At 43.7% G+C, this 25,587-nt stretch overlaps 1 protein-coding gene across 1 annotated transcript in view; it reads left to right on the top strand.

The window, feature by feature from the left end:
* The window catches only part of vps13d (vacuolar protein sorting 13 homolog D), a 292,361-nt gene that overhangs the window by 200,426 nt on the left and 66,348 nt on the right, over positions 1-25,587 (top strand). Inside the window, 5 exon segments of the mRNA XM_068017446.1 lie at positions 512-667; positions 3,440-3,536; positions 9,181-9,329; positions 14,501-14,635; positions 21,809-21,976. Coding sequence (XP_067873547.1) covers positions 512-667; positions 3,440-3,536; positions 9,181-9,329; positions 14,501-14,635; positions 21,809-21,976 — 705 coding nt within the window.

Raw genomic sequence — 25,587 nt, 5'->3', positions numbered from 1 at the left:
TGCTGCTGTAAATTTCCTATGGTTCAGTAGCAGAGAAACATATAAGGCTAGGGAAAGAGAGTGGGGCAGAGGAATTAGAGTCAGCAGAGGCTCCATCTGTGCTTTAAATTGTTATAGCTCTGTGGAATTTGTTCTGATGCCCCCATGATAAGTCTGCCAGCAATAGCTATCTAGATTCTTGCATGTCGCATCACAACTTGGATGGGGTACTGTGGGGTTGTCAACATCTATGGAACAGTATTGCAGCAAGTGTTCATATACTTTAGGATGAGCAAGATGTTGTATTAGAGAGTACAGGGCAGCTAATTGTAAGTTCCTGAACTTGCATTTTGTTTTATTGAAAAGTGGTCCTGATGGTACAAATCTCCACTGAAGGGGGTCTTTAGGATTGTAGGTGAAAGAGCATTTCTTTGGAAAATTGTGTTTGTTCATATGAGGAAAAAGGCCAATGTTTTTTTTGTTTCTTTATTAAATGCTACTCAGACTTTTGTTTCTTTCTGTACCTCACAAGATTGATAACCAACTCTTGGGGACAACGCAGCCTGTGATACTCTCTCTGACCCCCAATAGCCCTGAAAGTGAAACGGAAAGCATTGAATCAGGTCCTGCTGTTCAGATCAATGCAATGAAGATCCCCAGCAAAAGTGCACTGACTGACCTCTTCAAGGTGAATATGCAATAAAGCAGCTGTTTTAAAGTATTCTGCACACTGACATGTTCTAAACAATGTAGTGAAATTCACAGTGACATAGAGAATTACAGCACAGAAACAAGCCAGGCAGCCCAACTTGTCTGTGCTCCACATGAGCTCCTCCCACCCCTCTTCATCTAACTCTATCAACACCTTCAGTACTAAACTTAGATAGGCTTTCAATACAAATAAGATCTGAATCAAATATTTATAATACAACTGAGTGGCTTGCTAGGCCATTTCAGAGGGCATTTAAGAGTCAACCACATTGCTGTGGGTGTGGAGTCTCATGTAGGTCAGACTAGTAAGGATGGTAGGTTTCCTTCCCTAAAGGACGTTAGTGAACCTGATGGGTTTATACAATAACCTGATGGGTTTATACACAATCGACAGTGGTTTCATGCTAACCACTAGACTAACTTTTAACGCCAAATTTATTAATTGAATTCAAATTTGAACCCATGTCCCCAGAGCATTAACCTGGGTCTCTGGGTTACTAGTCTAGTGGCATGACCACTACGCCACTGCCTCTCATTGTTGGGACTAATGTTCAGTTGCCTTTAGTTTCACTGTACAAGGCAAATAGATTTATGTTCAATAGTGGGTTGCATAAACATTCAGTAGCCTCCAATAAAGCAGAATAGACTTCTGTCCCAACTGCCTCATTTGCAGAGGTACTACATGGCATAAAACACACCCCAGAAGACTAGGAGGCCTCAGGTTTGATCCCCAGGTTCAGTTAGATGATCTTAGCTAGGACACCAGTTGCGATACTATAATTGGTCTTGGCATCCCTAACTAAAGGAACACTCAGCCAGGGTTTCTGCACTTGCTCGCCAGCCAGTGGCCCCTACAAGAAAATGCATGGGTATAGATGTCAGGTGAGAATAGGATCAGATTTGGCTGTGATGCACGACCATAGCTGAATAGCCTGCCAACATGCCATTCTACATGTGAAATATACTGGAGGGCTTCCAACACCATGGGGGAGAAAAGTGACTTTTACCCAACTGATTTTGCACCTCCCGAGTGGCCACCAGGTGGCGATCACAACCTGTAAGATTTACCGAAAGCAGGACGTCCGTGCACATGGAATCTGAAGGCGCCCCCATCTTACATGTCCGGTTATCCATCCAGGCTCTAGTTTCCCAACAGTGAGCATGGAAAGGTTGCTTTATCCTACAGTCTCAGGACAAGGGCCAAAAAAAATGATGACCCCTATCCCTTCCAATCACTCATCATCGATGAGACAGTCAACCCTAACTCATTTAAATTGAGGCCCATTCCTATTGGTGAGTTGTTCATAGAAAGGTGCACAGCTCCATGTATTTAACTGGATCTGAAATCTGCCTCACTCTTGGATCACAAAATCTCCCATTTCCCTTGTGTTGCCAGCTCTGAGCATTGATTCAGTGCAGGCAGCAGCCCCATTCCTGGGCTATATTCATAGTACCACATTGGTGTCATGCAACCAAAAACCAGCAATTATGTATTTGTTCTAGTAAGTCCCTTCACTGGCAGGAATTGACTCTACAAATTACATTCATGCTCGATTCATTTGAACAGTAACACCATTGTGTAAAAGGAGCTTTAACTTTGCTTAAAGCAATTATTTTAATGTTTCATTTCCCTCCAGATTTCGTCCTTTCTTGAAGGAGCTGTCTTATGCTGCAGACAATTCCTCAAGTGCAGGCAGCCCTAATGCTTTACCCAAGTGGCCAGTCTTAATATGTGAGCCAAGACTTTAAGTATTAACAAGCATTTTGACTTTGTAGGGCATCACAGCTGAGCCCTATCCTGTCCTCAATATACATTGGCATGTCAGCATTTTTCGGAATCAAGCATGAACCTTAGCTGACTCCCCTCCCCCTGCCCCTTGCCCTGCAGTAATGAGGCCAATTACACTTCAGCTGCTGCCTTGGCTGAAATCAACCAGCTCGGCACAAGCTAGAGATCAAATGTAGCAATTCAGCTTACCAAGAATCAAACTTATAGCTGTGAACTTAGAAGCTATTACCACTTCTACCCCACGTCTTTAGTTTTGCTTGTGTTAGAAGAACCTTGAGAATAAACTCCCCCACCCCCATTTACCTTGTCCATGTAAAATCTGACAAGATAGTTTGTGCTGCTTGTCTATGTATCTGCAGAATTAATGCAAACTCTGTGGACTCCTCAGTATATCAAAGTGATTGCAGGGATTCCGAACACCACTGGCCTTAGGTGCAGTGTTTAGCTTCAGACCACCAGAAATTATGGCCAAATTCTGGGCGCTTAGAAATCGTGTGCAGTGTTGCAGTGCAACTTTTTTGTTCCTTTTTGCCCTTATTTCCTTATATGTCACTTTCACACACACACACACACTCATCATTGGTAAGAAGTAGCAGTGTGATAAGAAGAGGATCTGCAACTCATTCCCCACATGCCCTGTTAGACCTCGATGTGACATCAAGCGGAAAGCAAGCACTTCCCCACACCAAGGGCAGGAAAAATCAGTGGGTCTGTCACTTACTGGTAACCAAATACAGAAACTTAAGGATTTAGGAACAGGGTGCCTTCCCCGATTCTATTTAGGTTCTGTTATGGTGAGGTGTGAAAAAGAACCAAATAGATTGAAGAAAATATTTGAAAATAGGGGTGCTGAAGTGGTAATTACAGAAGTGTGTATTTTGGGGATTGGCTGCCAAAGAAATAATTTATAATGTTTAATTGTCTCATTCAGTGTGACTGGCTATATTTCTGTGTCTGCAGCATCTCATGATCACGGTGCGGAAACTGACAGTTCAAATCGAAGAGAAACTCTTGCTGAAGCTGCTGCACTTCTTTGGCTTGGGGCAGTTGGATCAAGGTACGAGATATAAACCAGGTTGCTGATCTTACTTGGGTGCCCAGTACAAAAAGTACTGCAGATTGTCCCATTGCATGTTAACGTTGGACCCTGCAAACTGCACAAGGTTGACTGTTGCATTATGTTGATGTACTGGTACATTGTCAAAAGGTAGCATGAATTCATAGGCACTGCTTGCCAAGACTGAGTTCTCCATTTTACTTGGCCCATCTCTTGGGGAGTCTAGGAGAGGTATAGAATAATACACTGTAGGATGAGTTGTAGGATGTAGAATGCAGCATTTCTTCATTACTGCCCTGGAGAGTCAGCCTTGATTTGTGCTCAAGTCCGGCTTGAACCCATAACCTTCTGACTCAAAGGTGAGAGTGATACCAACTGAGCTGATTTGAAAGCACTGATTGAAAAGATCTTTATGTGGTCAATCACCTATCCTGTCACACTTCAGAAGTGAGACATAAGAGTTTCTTCATGGGATACCAAAAGAGAGAAAAAAAGGCTCCTGTTTTGTCTAATTTAATCTTTTTTAAGCAACATAGAAATTTTCATTATGGCATTTGTCTCAGAAATGGAGAGAAAATTCAAGCCTTTTTGCTGTACATTCCTACTAATTATTTCCTTCAAACTTGATTTGTAATTTGATTTTTCGAGTTGATGTAAATGGTATTAATAAAGTGTCCACAATATGCTGTGTCCCAAATCTCTCAGAACAGCATTCATCCCCTAAGCATTAGTGTTAATAATTTGTTTTCCCACATCAGCCATTCTTTTTCCCTTTCTGTGATTGTCAATTAATGTTCATTTACAATTGATTTTAAGCTGTGAGCCCACGCACTCCTAGAGTTGCACTGAGACAAACCCAGTTTATTTTGTTTAGGACTTAGTGCAGGCATTCAGTCAGTCTGCCTGGATTTGAACTCATATCGCAGAGGTGAAAGGATCATGCACTTAAGTCAGGTCAATGTGTTACCCAATTCCTTTATAAATACATATATTCATTGTTTAGTAATGTTTCAAGATCAACAAGAAATCTGTCCATATAGAAGTTTTAATTAACTCAAGTTGAAAGTGCGCATGGAGAGCAGAGGACTGCAGTCTCCCTGAAGAGTTCAATAGTTTAGGCTGCTAATTGTGCAGCTAACACTTTGTTTACCTTCCCTGGCTTCGGGATGCTTAGTGTTTGTGATTTTAATTATTTGTACAATCCAGTTTCAGTTAAGAACACTGATTACAATGCACATCTCTTAACAAAAGCTCATTTCACTAACTTAGCATAAATTGTTGTCATTCCACAAGGTGGTTTAATTTGCATTGAAATATATGTGGCATAGAATAGCTCGTCTACAGCCTTCCCGGATACTCGAGGGCTTTTGAATTGATGCCAGTCACCGATTGAGCACCTTTATGACAGAAGGGCCTTATTTCATCTGATGGCCACCAGGGTACACTTCCAACAAGACCTCTGAGAGGTGATCAGGTGTTCATTTTCTTCCTCTTAACTTTTCCCCCCTAAGCTCAGGGAGGCTGAGGTCAACTAACTCAACACAGTGAAAGTTGAACCTAGAGTCTTCCGAGTCTGTGTGGCATTACTTACTGAGCCATTAGCAGAGCTGTCCAAGGACTTTTCTTAAATTAGAATTACTTTTATTAGAAAACTATGGAACAGATTTACATATTTCTATGCTGTTATAACCCTCTGGCTGTGATATTTTGTAAATGTGCATTTTCTTATCAGTCACAATCTCCAGTGGAGGGGTTCCTATGATACATTGGAGTTGTCTAGAGCATCGACATTTCCAACCCTTGAATCCTGGCAATCCAGCCCACAAGCCAAAGTCTATTTATACTTATGTCTACTTACCGGTTTGCCCTATTGCTATTTCTTGGGCCTGGAGGTTTGGAAAGGACTGTTTTTGGGACTGTTGCCCTATTGCTAGATAAATCCTAAATTTATCCAGATTGCAAACTGCAATCTGTTCATATCAGTAGCTTGAGGTACATGCATACTGAGGGAACATGGATTTAAACTTTAAATGTGACCCACAGAGCTCTGTGGGTATGCACTTATGAGGCCCATGAAGGTAAAAAGCTTGCACACTGCTGTAATGTGAAATAGTGAATATCTGAAGTGAGTTGCAGGGTAGAATCTAATTGAGAAGTTCAAAAGAGCTCTGTAGTTTCTTCCTGAATTTTACAGTTAATGTGCAGCCTTGAAAGTGCCTGGGTATGTCCTGTCCACAAAAAGCAGAACAAATCCAGTCCAGCCAGTAGCTGTTCCATCGGTCTACTCTCAATCATCAGCAAAGTGATGGAAGGAGTCGTCAACAGTATTATCAAGCGGCAGTTACTCAGCAATAACTTGCTTGCCAATGCTCAGTTTGGTTTTCGCCAGGGTGACTCAGCTTCACACCTCTTTTTTTTTTATTTCCAAAATATACTTTATTCATTAAAATCTGTAAAAATTACATTGCCAAACAGTTTCAAAGCAGCACCAAAAAATACAAACATTGCAAGGGAAATCAGTTTCCTTCAATACTGTCATGAGTTTCTTCCCAACCCTTCCGTTTCACAATTGTCATGTCAATTACAGTTTTACATTTACAGCAATTGAGAATATTAACGATACAGTTCGAGGGGTTTCCCATGGATCCAGCCCCTCAGTTCAGCTTGGTGGGGGGATCTTACACTGTGGTCTTTCCCCATTGAGCCTTTGCTGCGGCTGCCCCAAGCTTTAGTGCGTCCCTCAGCACGTAGTCCTGGACCTTGGAATGTGCCAGTCTGCAACATTCGGTGGTGGACAACTCTTTGCGCTGGAAGACCAGCAAGTTTCGGGCAGACCAAAGGGCGTCTTTCACCGAATTGATAGTCCTCCAGCAGCAGTTGATGTTTGTCTCGGTGTGCGTCCCTGGGAACAGCCCATAGAGCACAGACTCCTGTGTTACAGAGCTGCTTGGGATGAACCTTGACAAAAACCACTGCATCTCTTTCCACACCTGCTTTGCAAAGGCACATTCCAGGAGATGGTGGGCGACCGTCTCTTCCCCACCACAGCCAACGCGGGGGCACTGTGCGGAGGGGGCGAGACTTCGGGTGTGCATGAAGGATCTGACGGGGAGGGCCCTTCTCACCACCAGCCAAGCTACGTCTTGGTGCTTGTTTGAAAGTTCTGGTGATGAGGCATTCCGCCAAATGACTGACGGTCTGCTCGGGGAACCATCCGACAGGATCCACCGTCTCCTTTTCCCGTAGGGCCTTGAGGACATTCCGTGCAGACCACTGCCTGATGGACCGGTGGTCAAAGGTGTTTTCCCGCAGAAACTGCTCCACGAAGGATAGGTGGTACGGCACGGCCCAACTGCATGAAGCGTTCCGCGGCAATGTGCCCAGGCCCATCCTTCGCAACACCGGGGACAGATAGAACCTCAGCACGTAGTGACACTTGGAGTTTGTGTACTGGAGGTCTACACACAGCTTGATCCAGCCGCACACGAAGGCGGTCATCAGGATGAGGGCCACGTTGGGTACATTTTTCCTGCCCTTGTCCAGAGATTTGAACATCGTGTCCCTCCGGACCCGGTCCATTTTAGATCCCCAGACGAAGCGGATAATGGCTCGGGTGACTGCCACGGCGCAGGAGTGGGGTATGGGCCAGACCTGCGCCACATAGAGCAACAACGTGAGCGCCTCGCACCTGATGATCAGGTTCTTACCCACAATGGAGAGAGATCGCTACCCCCACATGCCCAACTTTTGTCGTACCTTGGCTACTCGCTCCTCCCAGGTTTTGGTGCACGCCCCGGCCCTTCCGAACCATATCCCCAGCACCTTCAGGTAATCTGACCTGATGGTGAAGGGGACAAAGGATCGGTCAGCCCAGTTCCCAAAGAACATGGCCTCGCTCTTGCCGTGGTTAACATTGGCTCCCGAGGCCAGTTCGAACTGGTCGCAGATGTTCATCAGTCTGCGCACGGACAGCGGATCCGAGCAGAAGACGGCGACGTCATCCATGTACAGGGAGGTTTTAACCTGAGTGTCTCCGCTGCCTGGGATTGTCACCCCTTTTATGCTCGCATCCCTCCCCAAACCCCATTTTGGAAAGCACGTCCATCATGTAGGTGTGCGATATCCTGTCAAAAGCCTTCTCCTGGTCCAGGCTGATGAGGTAGGTGTCCACCCTCCTGTCCCGTACGTAGTCGATCGTATCCCTGAGTAGCGCGAGACTATCAGAGATCTTCCTGCCGGGTACAGTACAGGTCTGATCGGGGTGAATCACCAACTCCAGAGCAGACTTGACTCGACTGGCTATGACTTTGGACAGAATCACCTCATTATAGCCTTGGTCAAAACATAGATAACACAGTTGAACTCCAGAGGTGAGGTGAGAGTGACTGCCCTTGACAAGAAGGCAACACTTCACAGTGTGTGGCACCAGGAGCCCTAACAAAATTGGAGTCAGTGGGAATCGGTGGTTGGGGGGATGATGGCAGGGAAACTCTCCAGTGGTTGGGACCGTGCATAGCACAAAGGAAGATGGTTGTGGTTGTTGGAGGCCAATCATTTCAGCCACAGGAATTCTGGCCTCTTTTGCATCCCTGATTTTAATCACTCCACCATTGGTGGCCACGCCTTCTGTTGCTCTAAGCTCTGGAATTCCCTCCCTATACCTCTCCGCCACTCCACTTCACTTTCCTCCTTTGAGACAATCCTTCAAACTTACTTCTTTGATCATCTTTTGGTCATCTGCCCTAATATCTCTTTTTGTAGCTTGGTGTCATACTTTGTTTTATAATGCTCCTGTAAAGCGCCTTGGGACGTTTTATTACGCTAAAGGTGCTATATAAATTTGTTGTTTTTGACCACGCTTAAATTGCAACCACATTTCCGCAGCCTCCCAGCTCCAGGGACCCGGGTTCAATTCTGGGTACTGCCTGTGTGAAGTTTGCAAGTTCTCTCTGTGACTGCGTGGGTTTTTGCCGGGTGCTCTGGTTGCCTCCCACCGCCAAAAGACTTGCAGGTGATAGGTAAATTGGCCGTTGTAAATTGTCCCTCGTGTAGGTAGGTGGTAGGGAATATGGGATTACTGTAGGGTTAGTATAAATGGGTGGTTCTTGGTCGGCACAGACTCGGTGGGCCGAAGGGCCTGTTTCAGTGCTGTATCTCTAAATAAAAATAAATTTAAAAAACTGCACAAGTGCATAAGCTCTTGAAAATGATCGTGGGGATCTTCAGTATGGTAATGGTGAATTCGACAGAGCACCCTTTCAAGAAAGAAAACTTCAGCCAACTTTATCTCTAAAATAAAGATGCTGTTAGTGAGTTGCTAAATGCATGAGGTTTGTGTTTAATTGAAATTTCTGTCAGCATTATTTAATGATTGCTTGTTGCCAATTTAAAACGCTTGCCATCATCATCGTATGGTGCTGAAAACTTTTATCTCATTATCGTTGAACAGCGAGGTTTAAATTTCAGTCAGGTATATGGTTGATAACTATATTCAGCCCTGCTGTCTGTAGAAGAAGCAGCTCCGTAAACCTCCTATTAATTGCATTCATTATGAAGGAGCAGTTCATTTCCTCAGATATGAAGGTCCGACAAGGGTCTGTTACTTTAAGTAGCCTGTCACTCTGTCTCCTTCCTTCCCTCACAGATGTAGAAAAGCCAGATGAAAATGCCTCTGAGCAGAACAATGAGCAAGGTGGGACAGCAAAGCGCTACTATTTTGAAAACCTCAAACTCAGCATGCCACAAATCAAGATGAGCGTGTTTACCTCCAGCAAGTTGCCTGTGGAGCTCAAGGTGAGTTTTTTCCGGACCATGCTGTATGCATCTTAAGGAACACAAAACAAATTTTTTAACAAAAGAGACTTGGTAATGTGATTGCCAGAGGGCCCCACAATCTTGGCCAGAGTTATGGGTTCAATAAGTTTAATTACTTCTGAGAAATAGTAAAAGAAGAAACACATTACTAGCAAAAGATGTCTGAAATACAGCCACTGCTATACTCAGTTTTTGAACCCCAGGGACTTACCCGCATTTTGAAACAGAGCAGCAACCTCAGATAGTAATGCCAAATTCAAGTGAGTCAGCTTATATACAGCTTAGTTTGGAGACAAAATTGCACTAAATTAATTTTTAATTTAAGCCTGTAACTTGGCTTGGATAATATGCATTCATGTGTAATGCTTGTATTGGATGCTTTGCATTATAATTCTTCACAGTTCCCTTTTTCTGGCTCCATAATTCCAGTTATTTCTCGATGAAAGTTGTGTGTTGCAGAGTTTACAACAAGTACCAGAATATGATAAATTTATGGTATTGCTTCCTTCCTCCTTTTTCACTCTTCCCCCACCGCCCCTTTCACTGCCTCTCTTTCAAACCTCCTTCAACCGCCCCCCCCCCTTTTCCAGGCCTCCACCTTTTTCACCTGCCCCCTTTTCCACCCTCTTCTCTCTCTTTCCCCCCCCCCCACCCCACCCTTTTCAGAACCCCACACCACCCTTTTCAGGTCCTGATCTTTCTATCACCCTCCACCACCCACACACACACCTTTTCCACCCTCGCACCATTCACTGCCTCTTCTCTCTACCTTTTTCTCTTCTACCTTTTTTTTCATCCCAGTTTGTATTTTATCTAGAGTTAGTGTATGACCATACCTCTTTCTGTTGAAATTTATTAAAACAGTCACACTTCTGCATATGGAGAGTTGAGAACAAATGTGGATTTCAGGTGAAGCAGAGTTAGAGAATCATGGATAATTGGGTGAGGGCTTGCAGACATAATTCAGTCCCCATATTAAAATCATGCGTCTGTCCTTAATTTTCCATAACATTTTGATTTTATGTTGTCATTTATGGTTAAATAAGAAAACCTAACATCAGTTTGGATAGCAGGGAAGTAGAGTTGGTTGGAGCAGTAAGTGTTTCACTGCCGTACAGACAGATGAAAAGCCAAGGTGCCACACTGATGTGGTGGAGGGATTGTAATTACAGTCGGATCAGTTTTTATATAGACAGTTTATATGACAAATATGGGCTCAACTTATAATCGGAAATAGTGGCACAACAGTGTTGAAAAATTGAGAACAAAGAGTAAGGTTTTTTCAGTTAGAAATCTGTGCTGATGCAGTCTTTTAATATAGATAGATTTGGGCATCCATGGAAACTAAAGAAAAGTACAAGGAAATTAAAAGACTTAGACTGATAGCGCACCTTATTCAGTCCCAGAAATTTCTCAACATGTTTCACACATAGTGGATTACTTGCAGCAGTAGTCACTCTTATTACTGCGCCAACAAACACTGGATCAGCTTATAAGAAATCCAAACTACATGTGATTCAGGAAATTTCAAGCTATGTACGAAGGGATCAATAGGGCGCTTGGCCCTGCCATCACCAAAGTTGCTCCCCTGAAGTCAGCGGATGGTCAAGTACTCACCAACAGAAGTCCTGCTGGGCTGTACACTACTGTGAGCTCTACTTCTATGAGTCACATATCTCCCAGTCTCTGCTCAACGCTCTCCTGAAACTTCCTGTCACAGATGAGTTAGATGCAAAACCCTCATCACTGGAGCTCGGGAAGATCATAGGGCACCTAACGAACAGGAGGACACCCGGCAAGGACAGAATCCCAGTCGCTCTGCTCAAGCACGGGATGTCCCATCTATTGCCACACCTTTATGAGCTTCTCCTTCTCTACTGGAAAGTAGGCTCTGTTCAACAGGAAATGAGTGATGCCAAAATCATCTCACTTTACAAAAACAAAGGCAACAGAGGAGACTGCAGCAACTACAGAGGCATCTCACTCCTTAGCATCACAGGGAAGGCCTTTGCTCGGGTCACACTTGTGTCATAAGAGCTTTGTTTTTTTTTATTTGAAAGCTAAGAATTCTGTGTGCTCTTAAAGACTAAGAAAAAGAATTTTCTGTAAACACTGAATGTTAAAACTTGATGTTTGAACTGAGTGCATAGACTGCGAGACACCTGGTTCCAAGCAGCTCAACAGGGAAATGACAATAAGATTTATGACTGTCACATGACTTATTGTTCGAGTTTTAGTTTCAGTTTTGCAGCGTGAAAAAGACCAGGGAGCTGGAAGCAGCTAGCAGTGAGCTGGCTGGGACCTGTATTTGCAGACCAGAGGGAAAAAAAACCTACTCTCTAAAAAGATTTGCGCCTCTTGGAAAAAGAATTCCTACATTGTGGTATGGCTGTGGTCTGCCTGGAGAGAGAGATTTCCAGGAAAAGAGGAGTTGCTGCTCTCTGTGGAGAAAGGCTCATTTGCTGAGAGGAAGCCCTGAATTTTTAAAGATGGCAGATTCCTATTGCCTCCACTCTCTGAAAAATATCTGCCTCAGGAGTGATTCCTGTTGCCTCTTATGTTTTAGGAGATCCGGAAAGCTCAAGAAAGCTTCTATTGCTAGACTACTGTTTAAAAACCCAAGTAGACCGGTTGCTACACCCTTTGCTGAAAGGTATGTGTGACACCTGCTGCAGACGAAGTGCCATGAACGCCTACCCATCACAAACTGTTCATTAACCTCGCCTGGAGAGACTTCAAGTGGCATCCAGCTATTCGACTCTGGGACACCTCACTGACCAGGAAATATCCTACCAGAATGTGACAACCTAATTATTTTATTCCTAAGAAAGTCATAATCCGAAAACTTCCTTTTTTTTTTCCAGTTAACTGCTTTTTTTTAATGCATGTGTGTGTGCCAGAGGGTTAGGAAGAATAAGGAGTTATAACGTCTTTTCATATATAGATTTATCTCATTATTGTTTAAAACTTAGTTTATAAATAAATAGTTGATTTTGTTGTTTAGAGAAACCTGGTTTCGCATGCTTTATTCTGGGGGATAAATAAAGTGTTTAATTTGGCTATTTTCCAGTAGGTGGGATACTTTATATTTGATATGCTATGATCTGTGGAGTAGTGGGACTGAATTAACAGTGCATTACTCCTGTCTTGGTCGTAGCGCTTAAAAGACTCCATCTACTTGCAGACCAAGTGTACCCGGAAGCAGTGCGGTTTCCGTGCCTGCAGATCTATTGTGGATATGATCGTCTCCATATCCCAGGTGCAAGAGAAGTGTAGGGAACAGAGTATACCCTGTTACCTTACTTTCGTCGATCTCACTAAGGCATTCGACACTGTCAGCAGGGCGGGGCTCTACATGATTTTGGGAAAAATTAGCTGTCCACTGAAGCTTCTCAGTCTCATCCACTCCTTCCATGAGCACCACATGGCTCCACTTCTGATAGTTTTGGAGTGAAGAATGGAGTGAAACAGGGTTGTGTCCTAGCACCCACTCTTTTTGGCATCATCTTCTCCATGCTCCTGACCTTCACCTTCCCTGCAGATATGGAAGGAGTCTACTTACACAGTGGATCAGATGGCAAGCTCTATAATCTATCAAGGCTGAATGCAAAGACAAAAACAGATCACGTCCTGATCAGAAAACTCTTCTATGCTGATGATGCTGCATTAGTCGCTCACACGGAAACTCAGCTACAAAGATGCATGGACAGTCAGTCCCATGCCTGCAATTGTGATCATGGGACCAGGTGTTGCATCTCCGTCCCAATTACACTACATAACACCCCACTGGAAGTGGTTAGCAAATTCTGCTACCTTGAGTCCATGGTGATAGACAATCTGTCCCTTGATAGAGAGCTCGATACGTGCATAGGGAAAGCAGCTATCGTTTTTGGCCAACTTGCAAAGCGCGCATGGGATAACACCAAGCTGACCCTTAGGACCAAGCTCATGGTTTATAAGGCCCGTGTTCTCAGCACCTTCTTGTATGGCTGTGAAACATGGGTGACTTACAGCTACCAGGAAAAGAAGCTCAATAATTTCCATCTTTACTGTTTGCGGCACATTAGGGGTATATCCTGGCAGGACAAAATCACAAATGTGGCAATTCTCCAAAAGGCAGAGCTCCCAAGTATGTTGGCACTAATCAAACCCTGGTGGCTTCGGTGGAACGGACACGTCCGCAAGATGGAAGACAGTCGCATGCCCAAGGACCTTCTGTATGGTGAGGTAGCTGGGGCCAGACGACCAGTGGGATGCCCAGAGCTCCGCTTCGTGGATGCTTGCAAGCATGACATGGAGGCCCTAAATGATGACTATTGCACTTGGGAGTCACTAGCTGGCGAAAGAGGGAAATGCGACACATCCAGTGGACTGGCGTGCACTACCACAACGACCAGTTGCTACAGCGGCTTGGCAACAGGTGCCAACGTCAAAAACAACAATTCACAGCGTCACTTGACGGCTTCGCGTGCAACACTTGCAGCAGAACCTGCCTCTCAAGGATTGGACTTCACAGCCATCAACAAAGGTACACCAAGAGAAGGCACCCCACCTAAATGGATTGTTTGCTGCGTGTCCATCATCTTTCATAGATGGAAGAATGCCAACCGAGTCATTCTTATGTAGGCAATACAGCAGTTCTCCATTACACAAGATCCCACAAATAGTCGTGAGATGAATGACCAATTAATCTGTTTTTGGTTGTGTTGGTTAAGGGTGGCTATGGTTCAGGACACTGGAGGTAAACCCTGCTCTTCAAATGATGCTCTGCTTTCTTTAGTACCCATTTGAGCTATGGATATAAACAGATAGACACTTGGTGTAACATCTCGAACAAAGGACATTCAGCCCTCCAAGCCTGCCATTTTTTAGGTTATCACTGCCACATTCAGACTTTCAACCTTTGCAAATGACAAGATCAAACTATATGAATCATCCTAATCCTATGACATATTTGACTCCCAGTGGTCTGTCAATAGCAGTTGTCACTAAATAGAATAAAAATGACAGGTTAGTTTCTTACAGCAGCCTGAAGCACTGTTCTGCCTGTAACATGACATTCCGAGTGCGTGTCCACTGTGAGCTCTCCGAACTATTCATCTTTTGCTGCTGTCGTGCAAGTATCAATTTGGTGGATTTTTTTGTTGCAGGCTTTGAAGGGCATGCTGGGAATCCGGTTGATCCGGTTTGAGGATGCAGTTATTCACTTGGATCCATACACCAGAGTGCACCCATATGAGACACAGGAATTTATCATCAATGACATTCTCAAGCACTTTAAAGAGGTGAGGATTAAAGTGACCTGTAGAGCTGGTCAGATCTTGCCTGGTTGGTCAGATCTTGCCTGGTTGGTCAAGAACAGGGTTGTCCAACCTTTTCGTGTGGGGGGCCACGTTACAATTTTTGTCACATGGGGAGCCAGTGTGATAAGTTCAGAAAGATAAAGGCATCAAAATTTATCTTACTATTAATCAAAACAGCAACAAATGTTCATATTATGAAGGAGCTTTAAATGAGAAGACTAATTTATTGACTTATCTTATTGATCTCTCTATCCCCTCCTACTCCCTCTCCCTCTCTGTCCCCTCCCCCTCGCTGTGTCCCCTCCGTCCCGTCCGCCCCCCCGCGCAGCTGACAGCAGGAGCAGCGGGCTTTTAAAAAAACAACAAATCTGTCCAAAGTTGGGGAACGGCTGTACCCACTGTCAGCTGTGAAGCTAACTTGCGGTGTTTTTTAAAAAAGCAGCTCTGCAAGAAGGCAGCAACAGGACATTTCCCATCTCCAGTCGCGGACTCCTGGTGAGGATGAGGAACGGCCCAGGTGCAGTTTGCATCCGCGGGCCGGATGGAAATCTTTGGCAGGCTGTATGTTGGACAAGCCAGGTCAAGGACAAGAAAATAATTTTCCAGTGGATGAATGTGTCCCGAATGGGAAGTGATGATTCCTTCTAAGAATAAGCTTTTTCAGTCTAAGCACTGATGCACGCGCGTGAAAGTACAGCCCAACGTATATTTAATGGCAAAGCAGGTTCGAAGGAGCAAATGGCCTACTACTGCTCCTGTTATGTTGCATTCTTAGTCTGTGCAGACTATAGAACAGTATCAAAAGTGTTTTACTTTCTTCTGCCAGCACTTACTTCTGTGCACACCACCCCACCCCGACACCATCCCTGGGCAAGTTCTGAAGGATAAACAACTGGTTTGACAAAGTTCTGTATTAATATTTCAGTATGGGATAAGGTTTGCTGGGCAGTGTAGTGCAGATTAAAACTTAGAACAGGGTTGTCCAACATCTGGCCCGCCAATCTGCCTGTAACTCAGCTCTGATTGACAACTCCCATGTACGTCAGGTGGAGGGTGTAGGAGGGAGATGTGCCTGACAGGCAGATAGACCCCTGTCTGTGATTGGTCTCTCCCTGTGACTGACAGGAGCTTCCCAGGCTGTGTTAGCACTGATTGGTGGAATGTGGCGCAGGAGCCCTTGGATCGGCCACCCCTGCTGCTTTCGCAGTGGTTCAGTAAATGTCCTGTATCCTGTATGCTGGGCAGGTTTCCGTCTCCACTCGCCCCAACTTAAATGATACAGGCATGGTAAGTATCTGGTTGTGGGAATGGCTGCTGTGGGGAACACGGAGCAGGGGACATGAGGGGTGGAGAGAGAGAGAGAAAGGGGAGAGAGGGTAGAGAGAGTCAAAGAGTCATTTACTTATGGCACAGAAGCAGGCCATTCAGCCCATCGAGTCCATGCCAGCTCTCCACAGAGCTATGCAGTCACTCCTACTCCCTGGCTCGATCCCTGTAGCCCTGCAAGTCTATTTCTCTCAGGTGGCCATCCAACTTCCTCTTGACGTAATTGATTGTCTCCGCTTCCACCACCCTGAGGGCAGCGAGTTCCAGATCATTACTACCCGCTGTGTAAAAGAATGTTTCCTCATATTCCCACTGCATCTTTTGCCCAAACTTTCAATCTGTGTCCTGTATTCCGAGAGAGGGGGAAAGAGAGACAAGGGCATGCCCAGAGAGAGAGGGGAGGAGAGATCAAGATCTCTCCTGACGGATGTATATCTATCCAGAATTCTCTGCATCGCTACATCAAGTGTGCGGGCAGAAATTGACTACTTATTCAAGTAAAAACAATGCCTGGTATGTCACTAAATCAGTTTTCAATATAGTGACGAGAAAGTAAGTCAATAAATTAGTCTTATTTAATGCTTCTTCACCAAAATGCACATTTGTTGTTGTTTTTATTAAGAATTTTTGGTGCCTTTATCTTTCGAAATTTGCTCACCGGCCCCACTGGGCCGAGCAAAAGTTGTAATGCATCCCTCTGCCCAGAAAGGTTGGACACCCCTGTATTAGAAGGATGGTCTACTCCAATCTAATCAAATAACTGTATTTGTGATCAAGTGTGCAACTTGTCGCAGTTCACTGGTTCTCCCAACATCTGAGCTGCTGGTCACACTCAAGGCCATTATGTTGGATCTTGGACAGGTGAATAAGGTAACCCAGGGATTGTTTATTAATTTTCTTGGTTTTATTGTTCACAATACTGGATTCCTGTTAAACATTTTTTGTTACTTTTTTTCCTTCCAGTCTTGGAATTGCAGAGTTACATTGTTTTGACCACAAAGAGAGCCTCATAGGCAAGCCCTCCACTACCTAATCTATTTGGTCATTCTTCATGTGTGAACCTAGGCAGTAAAACTAGACAGACAAGCTCTTCAGTCCTTCTTGGAGCATCAAGGTTGAGTCCAGAATTGCATTCGCCCAATCTCCACTTGTGTGTACTTTCCAAACTGAAATGGGAACTCTGGCTGATTCTCCCCCACCACCAACCCCTCACTACCTGGCTAAAAAAGACTGACAAATTGTGACACCCCTTTTCACATCAGCTAACTTATACAGAACATGGATTGAACCTGGGACATTCCTGCAGGGCTCAATACTAGACAGGATAGTGTATCTACTAAATGATCTATTAAAGAAACATAGATTTTGTTACTTTAGACATTTCATGTGGCACACTTGATATGCATAAATCATCATTAGTTGGTGGCATCTCTGACTCCCAATTGTCAATACTAATGTGCTATAAATTGAGTTCTTGCAACAGCCTACAGCAATACCCTACCTGTTATTGTCCATGACACATCATTACTGCGTGCATTTGTCGCTGTAATTCTACCCATTTCTCCCTCATCTGTGTTACTTGTCAATTTTGTTGATATAAATGTCTGATCTCAGTTCTCCAGATCATTGGCTTCTCTGATGGTTCAGAGGACAAAGGTACTTCAAGGTATGAGATTAAATCATACAGGCTGTAATTGTGTTAGAAATGGGATAGGTCAGAAATTCAATTCAGTGTCTGTGATAATTTAACTAGTCTCAGCCAGGACAGTGGTGTGGGTACAACATTTTACCTTCATTTCCCCTCTTGAGCTCAGGATGCTATGGATTGACCTTGACTGACTCCCTTACTGCAAAATACAATGATCCCCACCCCTCCCCATTCCCCAATAGCCTACTGATAGTCGATCTCTGGGTTTATGCACATAGAATGTCCATTTGGGTGAGGTACTAGAGGCTTGGTGATGCTAATGGAACTATATGCTAGCCTGCGTCAGTCCCTTCAGGGAATGCAGAGGTCATATGTCGTGAACAGAGCTTCAAAATTACTATTAAAGAGAATGTGTCAGGAAAGAATCTAGTACTAAAAGTACCTGCACCTTTTATCTTGATTTTTCCCAGTTGGTTTGTGATCTGAATTGTTTTCCAAGTCAAAACTCTGTACGAACACTTCTTTCAATTGAATGGGTATCGTAGTGTAGTGATATTGTTACTAGACTGGTAACCCAGAGAATCAAAATTCTACCATGGTACAGTTTGAATTGAGTTTCCAAAAAAATTTGGAAATAAAAAGCTGGTATCAATAAAAAGTGAACATGAAGCTGTTGGATTGCCATAAAAATACTACTGTTGAATTATTGTCCTCTAAGAAAGAGAACTCACCCAGTTTGACCTCTATGTCATAAGATCATAAGAAATAGGAGCAGGAGTACGCCAGCTGCACCTTTCAATAAGATCATATCTGATTATGGCCTTACACCCAATTTCCTGCCTGCACCCCCCTGCCACCCCCCCCCCCCCTTTAACCCTTTACTGCCTTATAGATCAAAAATCTGTCTAATTCAACCTTGAATATATTCAATGACCCAGCCTCCACTGCTCTCTGGGGAAGAGAATTCTAAAGATTAATGACCCTCAGAGAAGAAATTCTTCCTCATCTCTGTCTTAAAAGGGAGACCCCTTATTTTTAAACTGTGCCCCCTAGATCTAGAATTCCCCCACGAGGGGAAACATCCTCTCAGCATCTCAAGCCCCCTCAGAATCTTGTACGGTTCGATAAGGTTCTACGGTTCTAAACCCCAGTGAGTATAGGCTCAACCTGTTCAACCTTTCCTCATAAGACAATCCTTTCATCCTAGGAATCAGCTTAAAGAACAAAGAACAGTACAGCACAGGAACAGGCCATTCAGCCCTCCAAGCCTGCTTGATGCCTGTCTAAACTAAAACCTTCTGCACTTCCGGGGTCCGTATCCCTCTGTTCTCATCCTATTCATGTATTTGTCACGATGCCTCTTAAACGTCGCTATCGTACCTGCTTCCACCACCACCTCCGGCAGCAAGTTCCAGGCACTCACCACCCTCTGTATAAAGAACTTGCCTCGCACATCCCTTCTAAACTTGGCCCCTCGCACCTTAAACCTATGTCCCCGAGTAACTGACTCTTCCACCCTGGGAAAAAGCTTCTGACTATCCACTCTGTCCATGCCACTCATAACTTTGTAAACCTCTATCATGTCGCCCCTCCACCTCCGTCGTTCCAGTGAAAACAATCGGAGTTTATCCAACCTCTCCTCATAGCTAATGCCCTCCAGACCAGGCAACATCCTGGTAAACCTCTTCTGTACCCTCTCCAAAGCCTCCACCACCTCCTGGTAGTGTGGCGACCAGAATTGCACGCAATATTCTAAGTATGGCCTAACTAAGGTTCTGTACAGCTGCAGCATGACTTGCCAATTTTTATACTCTATGCCCCAACCGATGAAGTCACGCATGCCGTATGCCTTCTTGACTACCTTATCCACCTGCGTTGCCACTTTCAATGACCTGTGGACCTGTACGCCCAGATCTCTCTGTCTGTCAATGCTCCTAAGGGTTCTGCCATTTACTGTATACTTCCCACCTGCATTAGATCTTCCAAAATGCATTACCTCACATTTGTCCGAATTAAACTCCATCTGCCATTCCTCCTACATCGATATCCTGCTGTATCCTATGACAATCCTCATCACTATCCGCAACTCTATCAACCTTTGTGTCGTCCGCAAACTTACTAATCAGACCAGCTACATTTTCCTCCAAATCATTTATATATACTACAAACAGCAAAGGTCCCAGCACTGATCCCTGCGGAACACCACTCGTCACAGCCCTCCATTCAGAAAAGCACCCTTCCACTGCTACCCTCTGTCTTCTATGACCGAGCCAGTTCTGTATCCATCTTGCCAGCTCACCTCTGATCCTGTGTGACTTCACCTTTTGTATCAGTCTGCCATGAGGGACCTTGTCAAAGGCTTTACTGAAGTCCATATAGACAACATGCACTGCCCTTCCTTCATCAATCATCTTCGTCACTTCCTCAAAAAACTCGAACAAGTTAGTGAGACACCACCTCCCCTTCACAAAACCATGCTGCCTCTCGCTAATAAGTTGATTTGTTTCCAAGTGGGAGTAAATCCTGTCCCGAAGAATCCTCTCTAATAATTTCCCTACCACTGACGTAAGGCTCACCGGCCTATAACTTCCTGGATTATCCTTGCTACCCTTCTTAAACAAAGGAACAACATTGGCTATTCTCCAGTCCTCTGCGACCTCACCTGTAGCCAATGAGGATGCAAAGATTTATGTAAAGGCACCAGCAATTTCTACCCTTGCCTCCCTCAGTATTCTGGGGTAGATCCCATCAGGCCCTGGGGACTTATCTACCTTAATGCTTTGTAAGACGCCCAACACCACCACCTTTTTGATAACAACATAACCCAGACTATCTACACTCCCTTCCCTAGACTCATCATCCACCAAGTCCTTCTCTTTGGTGAATACTGATGCAAAATACTCATTTAGTACCTCGCCCATTTCCTCTGGCTCCACAATAGATTCCCTCCTATGTCCTTGAGTGGGCCAAGCCCTTTCCCTGGCTACCCTCTTGCTCTTTATATACGTATAAAAAGCCTTGGGATGCTCCTTAATCCTGTTTGCCAATGACTTTTCATGACCCCTTTTAGCCCTCCTAACTCCTTGCTTAAGTTCCTTCCTACTTTCTTTATATTCCTCAAGGGCTTCGTCTGTTCCCAGCCTTCTCGCCCTTATAAATGCTTCCTTCTTCTTTTTGACTAGGCTCACAATATCGCTTGTTATCCAAGGTTTCCAAAACTTGCCAAACTTGTCCTCCTTCCTCACAGGAACATGCTGGTCCTCGATTCTAATCAACTGACGTTTGAAAGACTCCCACATGTCAGATGTTGATTTACCCTCAAACAGCCGCCCCCAATCTAAATTCTTCAGTTCCTGCCTAATATTGTTATAATTAGCCTTCCCCCAATTTAGCACCTTCACCCGAGGACTACTCTTATCCTTATCCACAAGTACCTTAGTGAACCTTCTCTGAACTGCTTCCAATGCAAGTATATCCCTCCTTAAGTAAGGAGACCAAAACTGTTCACTGTACTCGAAGTGCGGTCTCGCCAATGCCCTGTACAGTTGTAGCAAGATTTCCCTACTTTTATTCTCCAACCCCTTGCAATAAATGCCAACATTCCATTTGCCTTCATAATTACTTGCTGTACCTGCGTACGAACGTTTTGTGATTCATCTACAAGGGTACCCAGATCCCTCTACCGCAACATTCTGCAGTCTCTCTCCGTGTAAATAATCTGCTTTTCCATTCTTCCCGCCAAAGAGGACAACCTCACATTTTCCCACATTATACTCCATCTGCCAAATTTTTGTCCACTCTCTTAACCTGTCTATATCTCTTTACTTTGCATCTTCACAACTTGCTTTCCTTCCTATCTTTGTATCATCCGCAAATTTGGCTACAGTGCACTCAGTTCCTTCATTCAAGTTGTTAATATAGATTGTAAATAGTTGAGGCCCAGAACTGATCCCTGTGGCTCTAGTTAGTTTGCTAACCTGAAAATGGCCCACTTATCCCGAGTCTGCCAGTCCCACGCCAATGTGATTGTCTCTTAACTGGCCTCTAAGTAGCCTCATCAGCCACTCAGTGAGACAACCACCTTCTCAATGATGGCCTATAAGGTAATGCCCACATCCCTAGAATGAATATTTTTTTAAAAAGTTGATTTCAAAAGCAGTAAAATGTGTCTTTATTATCAGGAGTTGATAAGTCAAGCAACTCGAATCCTGGGCTCGGTGGATTTTTTGGGTAATCCCATGGGGCTTCTGAATGATGTATCAGAGGGCTTCTCAGGGCTGATCAAATATGGAAACGTTGGAGGCCTGATACGAAATGTCACGCATGGTGTTTCCAATTCAGCTGCTAAGGTACGTTACACAAACATAAATGAAGCTGACTAGTGTTTTGTTCATGATGCAGCTGATAATGTGCATAGATTTATATTCATCTACTGGGCGGGAATTTCTTCTTTTAAAATGGTAAATTTTGAGAATATGATCGATGTTTTTAGTTAAAGTCTGATTTAGCCTGTGGTATGTTAATCCTCTGGTCTTGAAAATATTGAAGTCGAAGATTCCAGTGTGATCTCAGTAGGATGTACTGATGTGTATGTAAAATTCACAATCACACTGGGTGTTTTATATTCACCAGGACTTTGATCTAGTCTGATGCTGGATATGGAAAATGTTTGTATTATATTCATTTGATATTGCAGTTGGGACTGCACATCAAAAATAATTCATTAGCTGAGGAGCATTTTGGGACATCCTGACGTTGTGAAAGATGCTTTATAAATACAAGTTTATTTTCTCTGAATAGTGAAAATGCCCAGCAGTGTAATTATAGATTTGCCCTTCCAGTCATAATTTGTGCATGAAGTGAGCATTTTGAGCTGAACAACACTAGAGTGACAAGAAGTCTGTCATTGGTAGCAATAGGAACAATAGGAAGTATCTCACAAAGTGCTTTGGCACGATACTAAATGATACTGGCTAAATGGTAATTTTTAAAAATTGCATACTAGTGCCAATACACGAATAACCCTAGTGATCTACACAGTAATTTTGTCTGACGAGACTCCTAACACAGAGGTTTGCTTAGTGGAACATGGTTCCAAGAATCAGGTGCAGAAGTGAGTGTGTCCAATTTGTAATTCCAATTTTCTGACAATTTTAATTTGCACACCTGGCCTTGTTTGAAAATTCTAATCTACAAAGAATTGCAACATAAAAGAGAAGGTGGCTGTAACAAGGATATTTATAAAGTATATACAGTGCTGGAAAAGCACACTAGGTCTATCAGCATCTCCAATGAGAAAATACAGGTTAATGTTGCACTAACTGAACTAAGTGGGTGGGGCAATATATCAGACTCTTGTTGGAAACGGTCATGATGGATTTGATGGTCTGCAAACAGAACTGTAGCAGCAAGTACTTTGTGTTCTCCAAAAAATGGATCTAGGTAGGTTAAAAATGCTAATCACTGTTACTTCCTGTCAACCACTTGCTGACAGGATGTGAGTGACTGAATCTGGAAATCCAAAAGGGTGTCACCCTGTGGGAAGAGCAGTAACCAATAATTAAGAATTATCTTTTAACATTGTCATTAAAGTACTTCCTCCTCTACTTGACTTCTCTATTTCATAATTACTGTAAATGTCAGCATATAAGTCACACTTGAATTTGGGGAATGGAGTGAAGCCGTTGTTATTTATTCATACAGATATACTGGCAGTTTTCAGGCTTCTAAAACCAAAGCCCAACACTACTACTTTATGGGCAGTTCTCAGTCACATTTGAGAGTAATCTTGTTTTGTGGGTAAGTTTTATAGTTTAGTACGCCAGGTGCAGAGCTTCATACAGCAGGAGCACATATCAGGAATCTGGGTAGAGGTGACTGCACGTGATTCATAGCCCGCCCAGTTTTTAAATTATTCAAAATTAATACCCAGACGACACTGTTAAGTTCCAGTTTCTGCTGGCAAGTTTTGAGTTCTAAGTGAAAAGAGTTTAGGGCAATGCTTAGTGGAATGAGAGTATATCAAAGAACTACCCATAATTTAGCATTCTTTGGCTGTCTTTGGAACATCATAGAACCATAGAAAAAGTATAGCACAGAAGAAGGCCATTCATCCCATCATGTCTGCGCCAGCCGAATAAACTATCCGCCCAAACTAATCCCACCTTCCAGCCCCTGGTCCATAGCCCTGCAGATTGCAGCACCTCAGGTACGTGTCCAGGTACCTTTTAAAAGAATTGAGGGACTTTGCCTCCACCACCATTCCTGGCAGCGAATTCCAGAGACCCACCACCCTCTGGGTGAAAAAGTTTCCCCTCAAATCCTTCTACCAATCACCTGAAATCTGTGCCCCTTGGTAACTGACCTCCCTGCCAGGGGAAACAGATCCTTCCTGTCCACTCTATCTAGGCCCCTCATAATTTTGTACACCTCAATCAAGTCACCCCTCAGCTTCCTCAGTTCCAGGGAAAACAACCCTAGCCTCTCCAATCTTTCCTCAATAGCTGCAAACTTCAAGCCCTGGCAGCATTCTTGTAAATCTCCCCTCTACTCTCTCCAGAGCAATTATGTCCTTTCCGTAATGTGACCAGAACTGCACGCAATGCTCTAGCTGTGGCCTAACCAACACTCAGTACAGTTCCAGCATCACATCATCATCATCATCATCAGTGCTGCTCTTTTTTTCAAATTGAGAGACTTGGGTGACGGAACAAAATCTATAGGCAAAATATTGTCAAAATTAAGAGTATCAGATTACACTACCTAACCTGTTGGTAACATTGCAAGGATGGGGAAATAAGTGTTTGCTTGAGATGCTCTAGCTTTAATCATACAGGTAATAATCGTGGAACCAAGCGAACACAGCTGAATCACATGTCACAGATATGGATCACAAAATTGTTACAGCGCAGGAGGGCCATTTGGCTCTCCAAACAAGCAGTTCACTTGGTGTCATTCCCCTGCTTTCTCCCCGTAACCCTGTACATTCTTCCTTTTCGTATAGTCGAATTCCCGTTTGAATGCTTCAATTAAAATTGCCTCCACCACACTCTCAGGCAGCACATTCCAGACCTTAACCACTCACTGCGTGGAAAAGTTTTTCTTCATGTCGCTTTTGCTTCTCTTACCCATGACTTTAAATGTGCGCCCTCTTGTTCTCAATCCTTTCATGAGTGGGAACAGTTTCTCCCTATCTTTCTACAGACCGTTGATGATTTTCATGAGCAGAGAGGTAAAGGAGGACAAGGAAGGATAATGCACTACAGCTACAGAGCATGTCATTTGTGATTGGTTAGGGCCATTTTGGTGCTGTGATGAGCAGAAATCTGATCAGACGGATTCAAATATGGAATTGTGGGGAAAATAGACATGAATTTGGGAGGCGACAGCATAATCATGAACCTTGGAGAAGAAAGGGAGATTGGAGTTTGGGCAGTTTGCAAGGACAGAATTAAGGGTAGTTTTATTTTAAAGAATAGAATAATCCCCAATTTGACCAGGTTTATGTTCAGACCTATTTCATTTTTGAGAGTACTGAACATAAGTGACAGGATCTAAATGTTGACGTACCAAGTAATAATGGTGTGAACCATGTTCAGACTCTTCCACCAATTCTATTGATGAACATTTAAGTGGTGAGCATGAACTGATTACATACAGAAGAATATAAAAATATAAATAAAAAATTTAATTGACAAAAATTTAAGTGGGAAGTATTACTGGAGTACAGTTCTCATCATGTGTACATGACATTAAAAATATGTGTGCGTGTCCCATTTTGCAAGGGTTTTATGGATCCACTTTAAAAAGTCAATAAAAGCAATTTTTTTTAAATCCTATTAATTGCAGATCATGACCTGGAACCAAAGAGCTTTGAGTATTATCTGTGTTTGTGTTTTTGGTTTTGTTCAGAGCATTTCAGACTAATGTGGCATTCTAGTTCATGTAAAGTATAATTGCT

Source organism: Heterodontus francisci, chromosome 37, assembly GCF_036365525.1.
Source record: "Heterodontus francisci isolate sHetFra1 chromosome 37, sHetFra1.hap1, whole genome shotgun sequence".
Lineage (NCBI taxonomy): Eukaryota > Metazoa > Chordata > Chondrichthyes > Heterodontiformes > Heterodontidae > Heterodontus > Heterodontus francisci.
The sequence above is the reverse complement of the archived record's forward strand: the minus strand, read 5'-3'. Positions and strand labels throughout refer to the sequence as shown.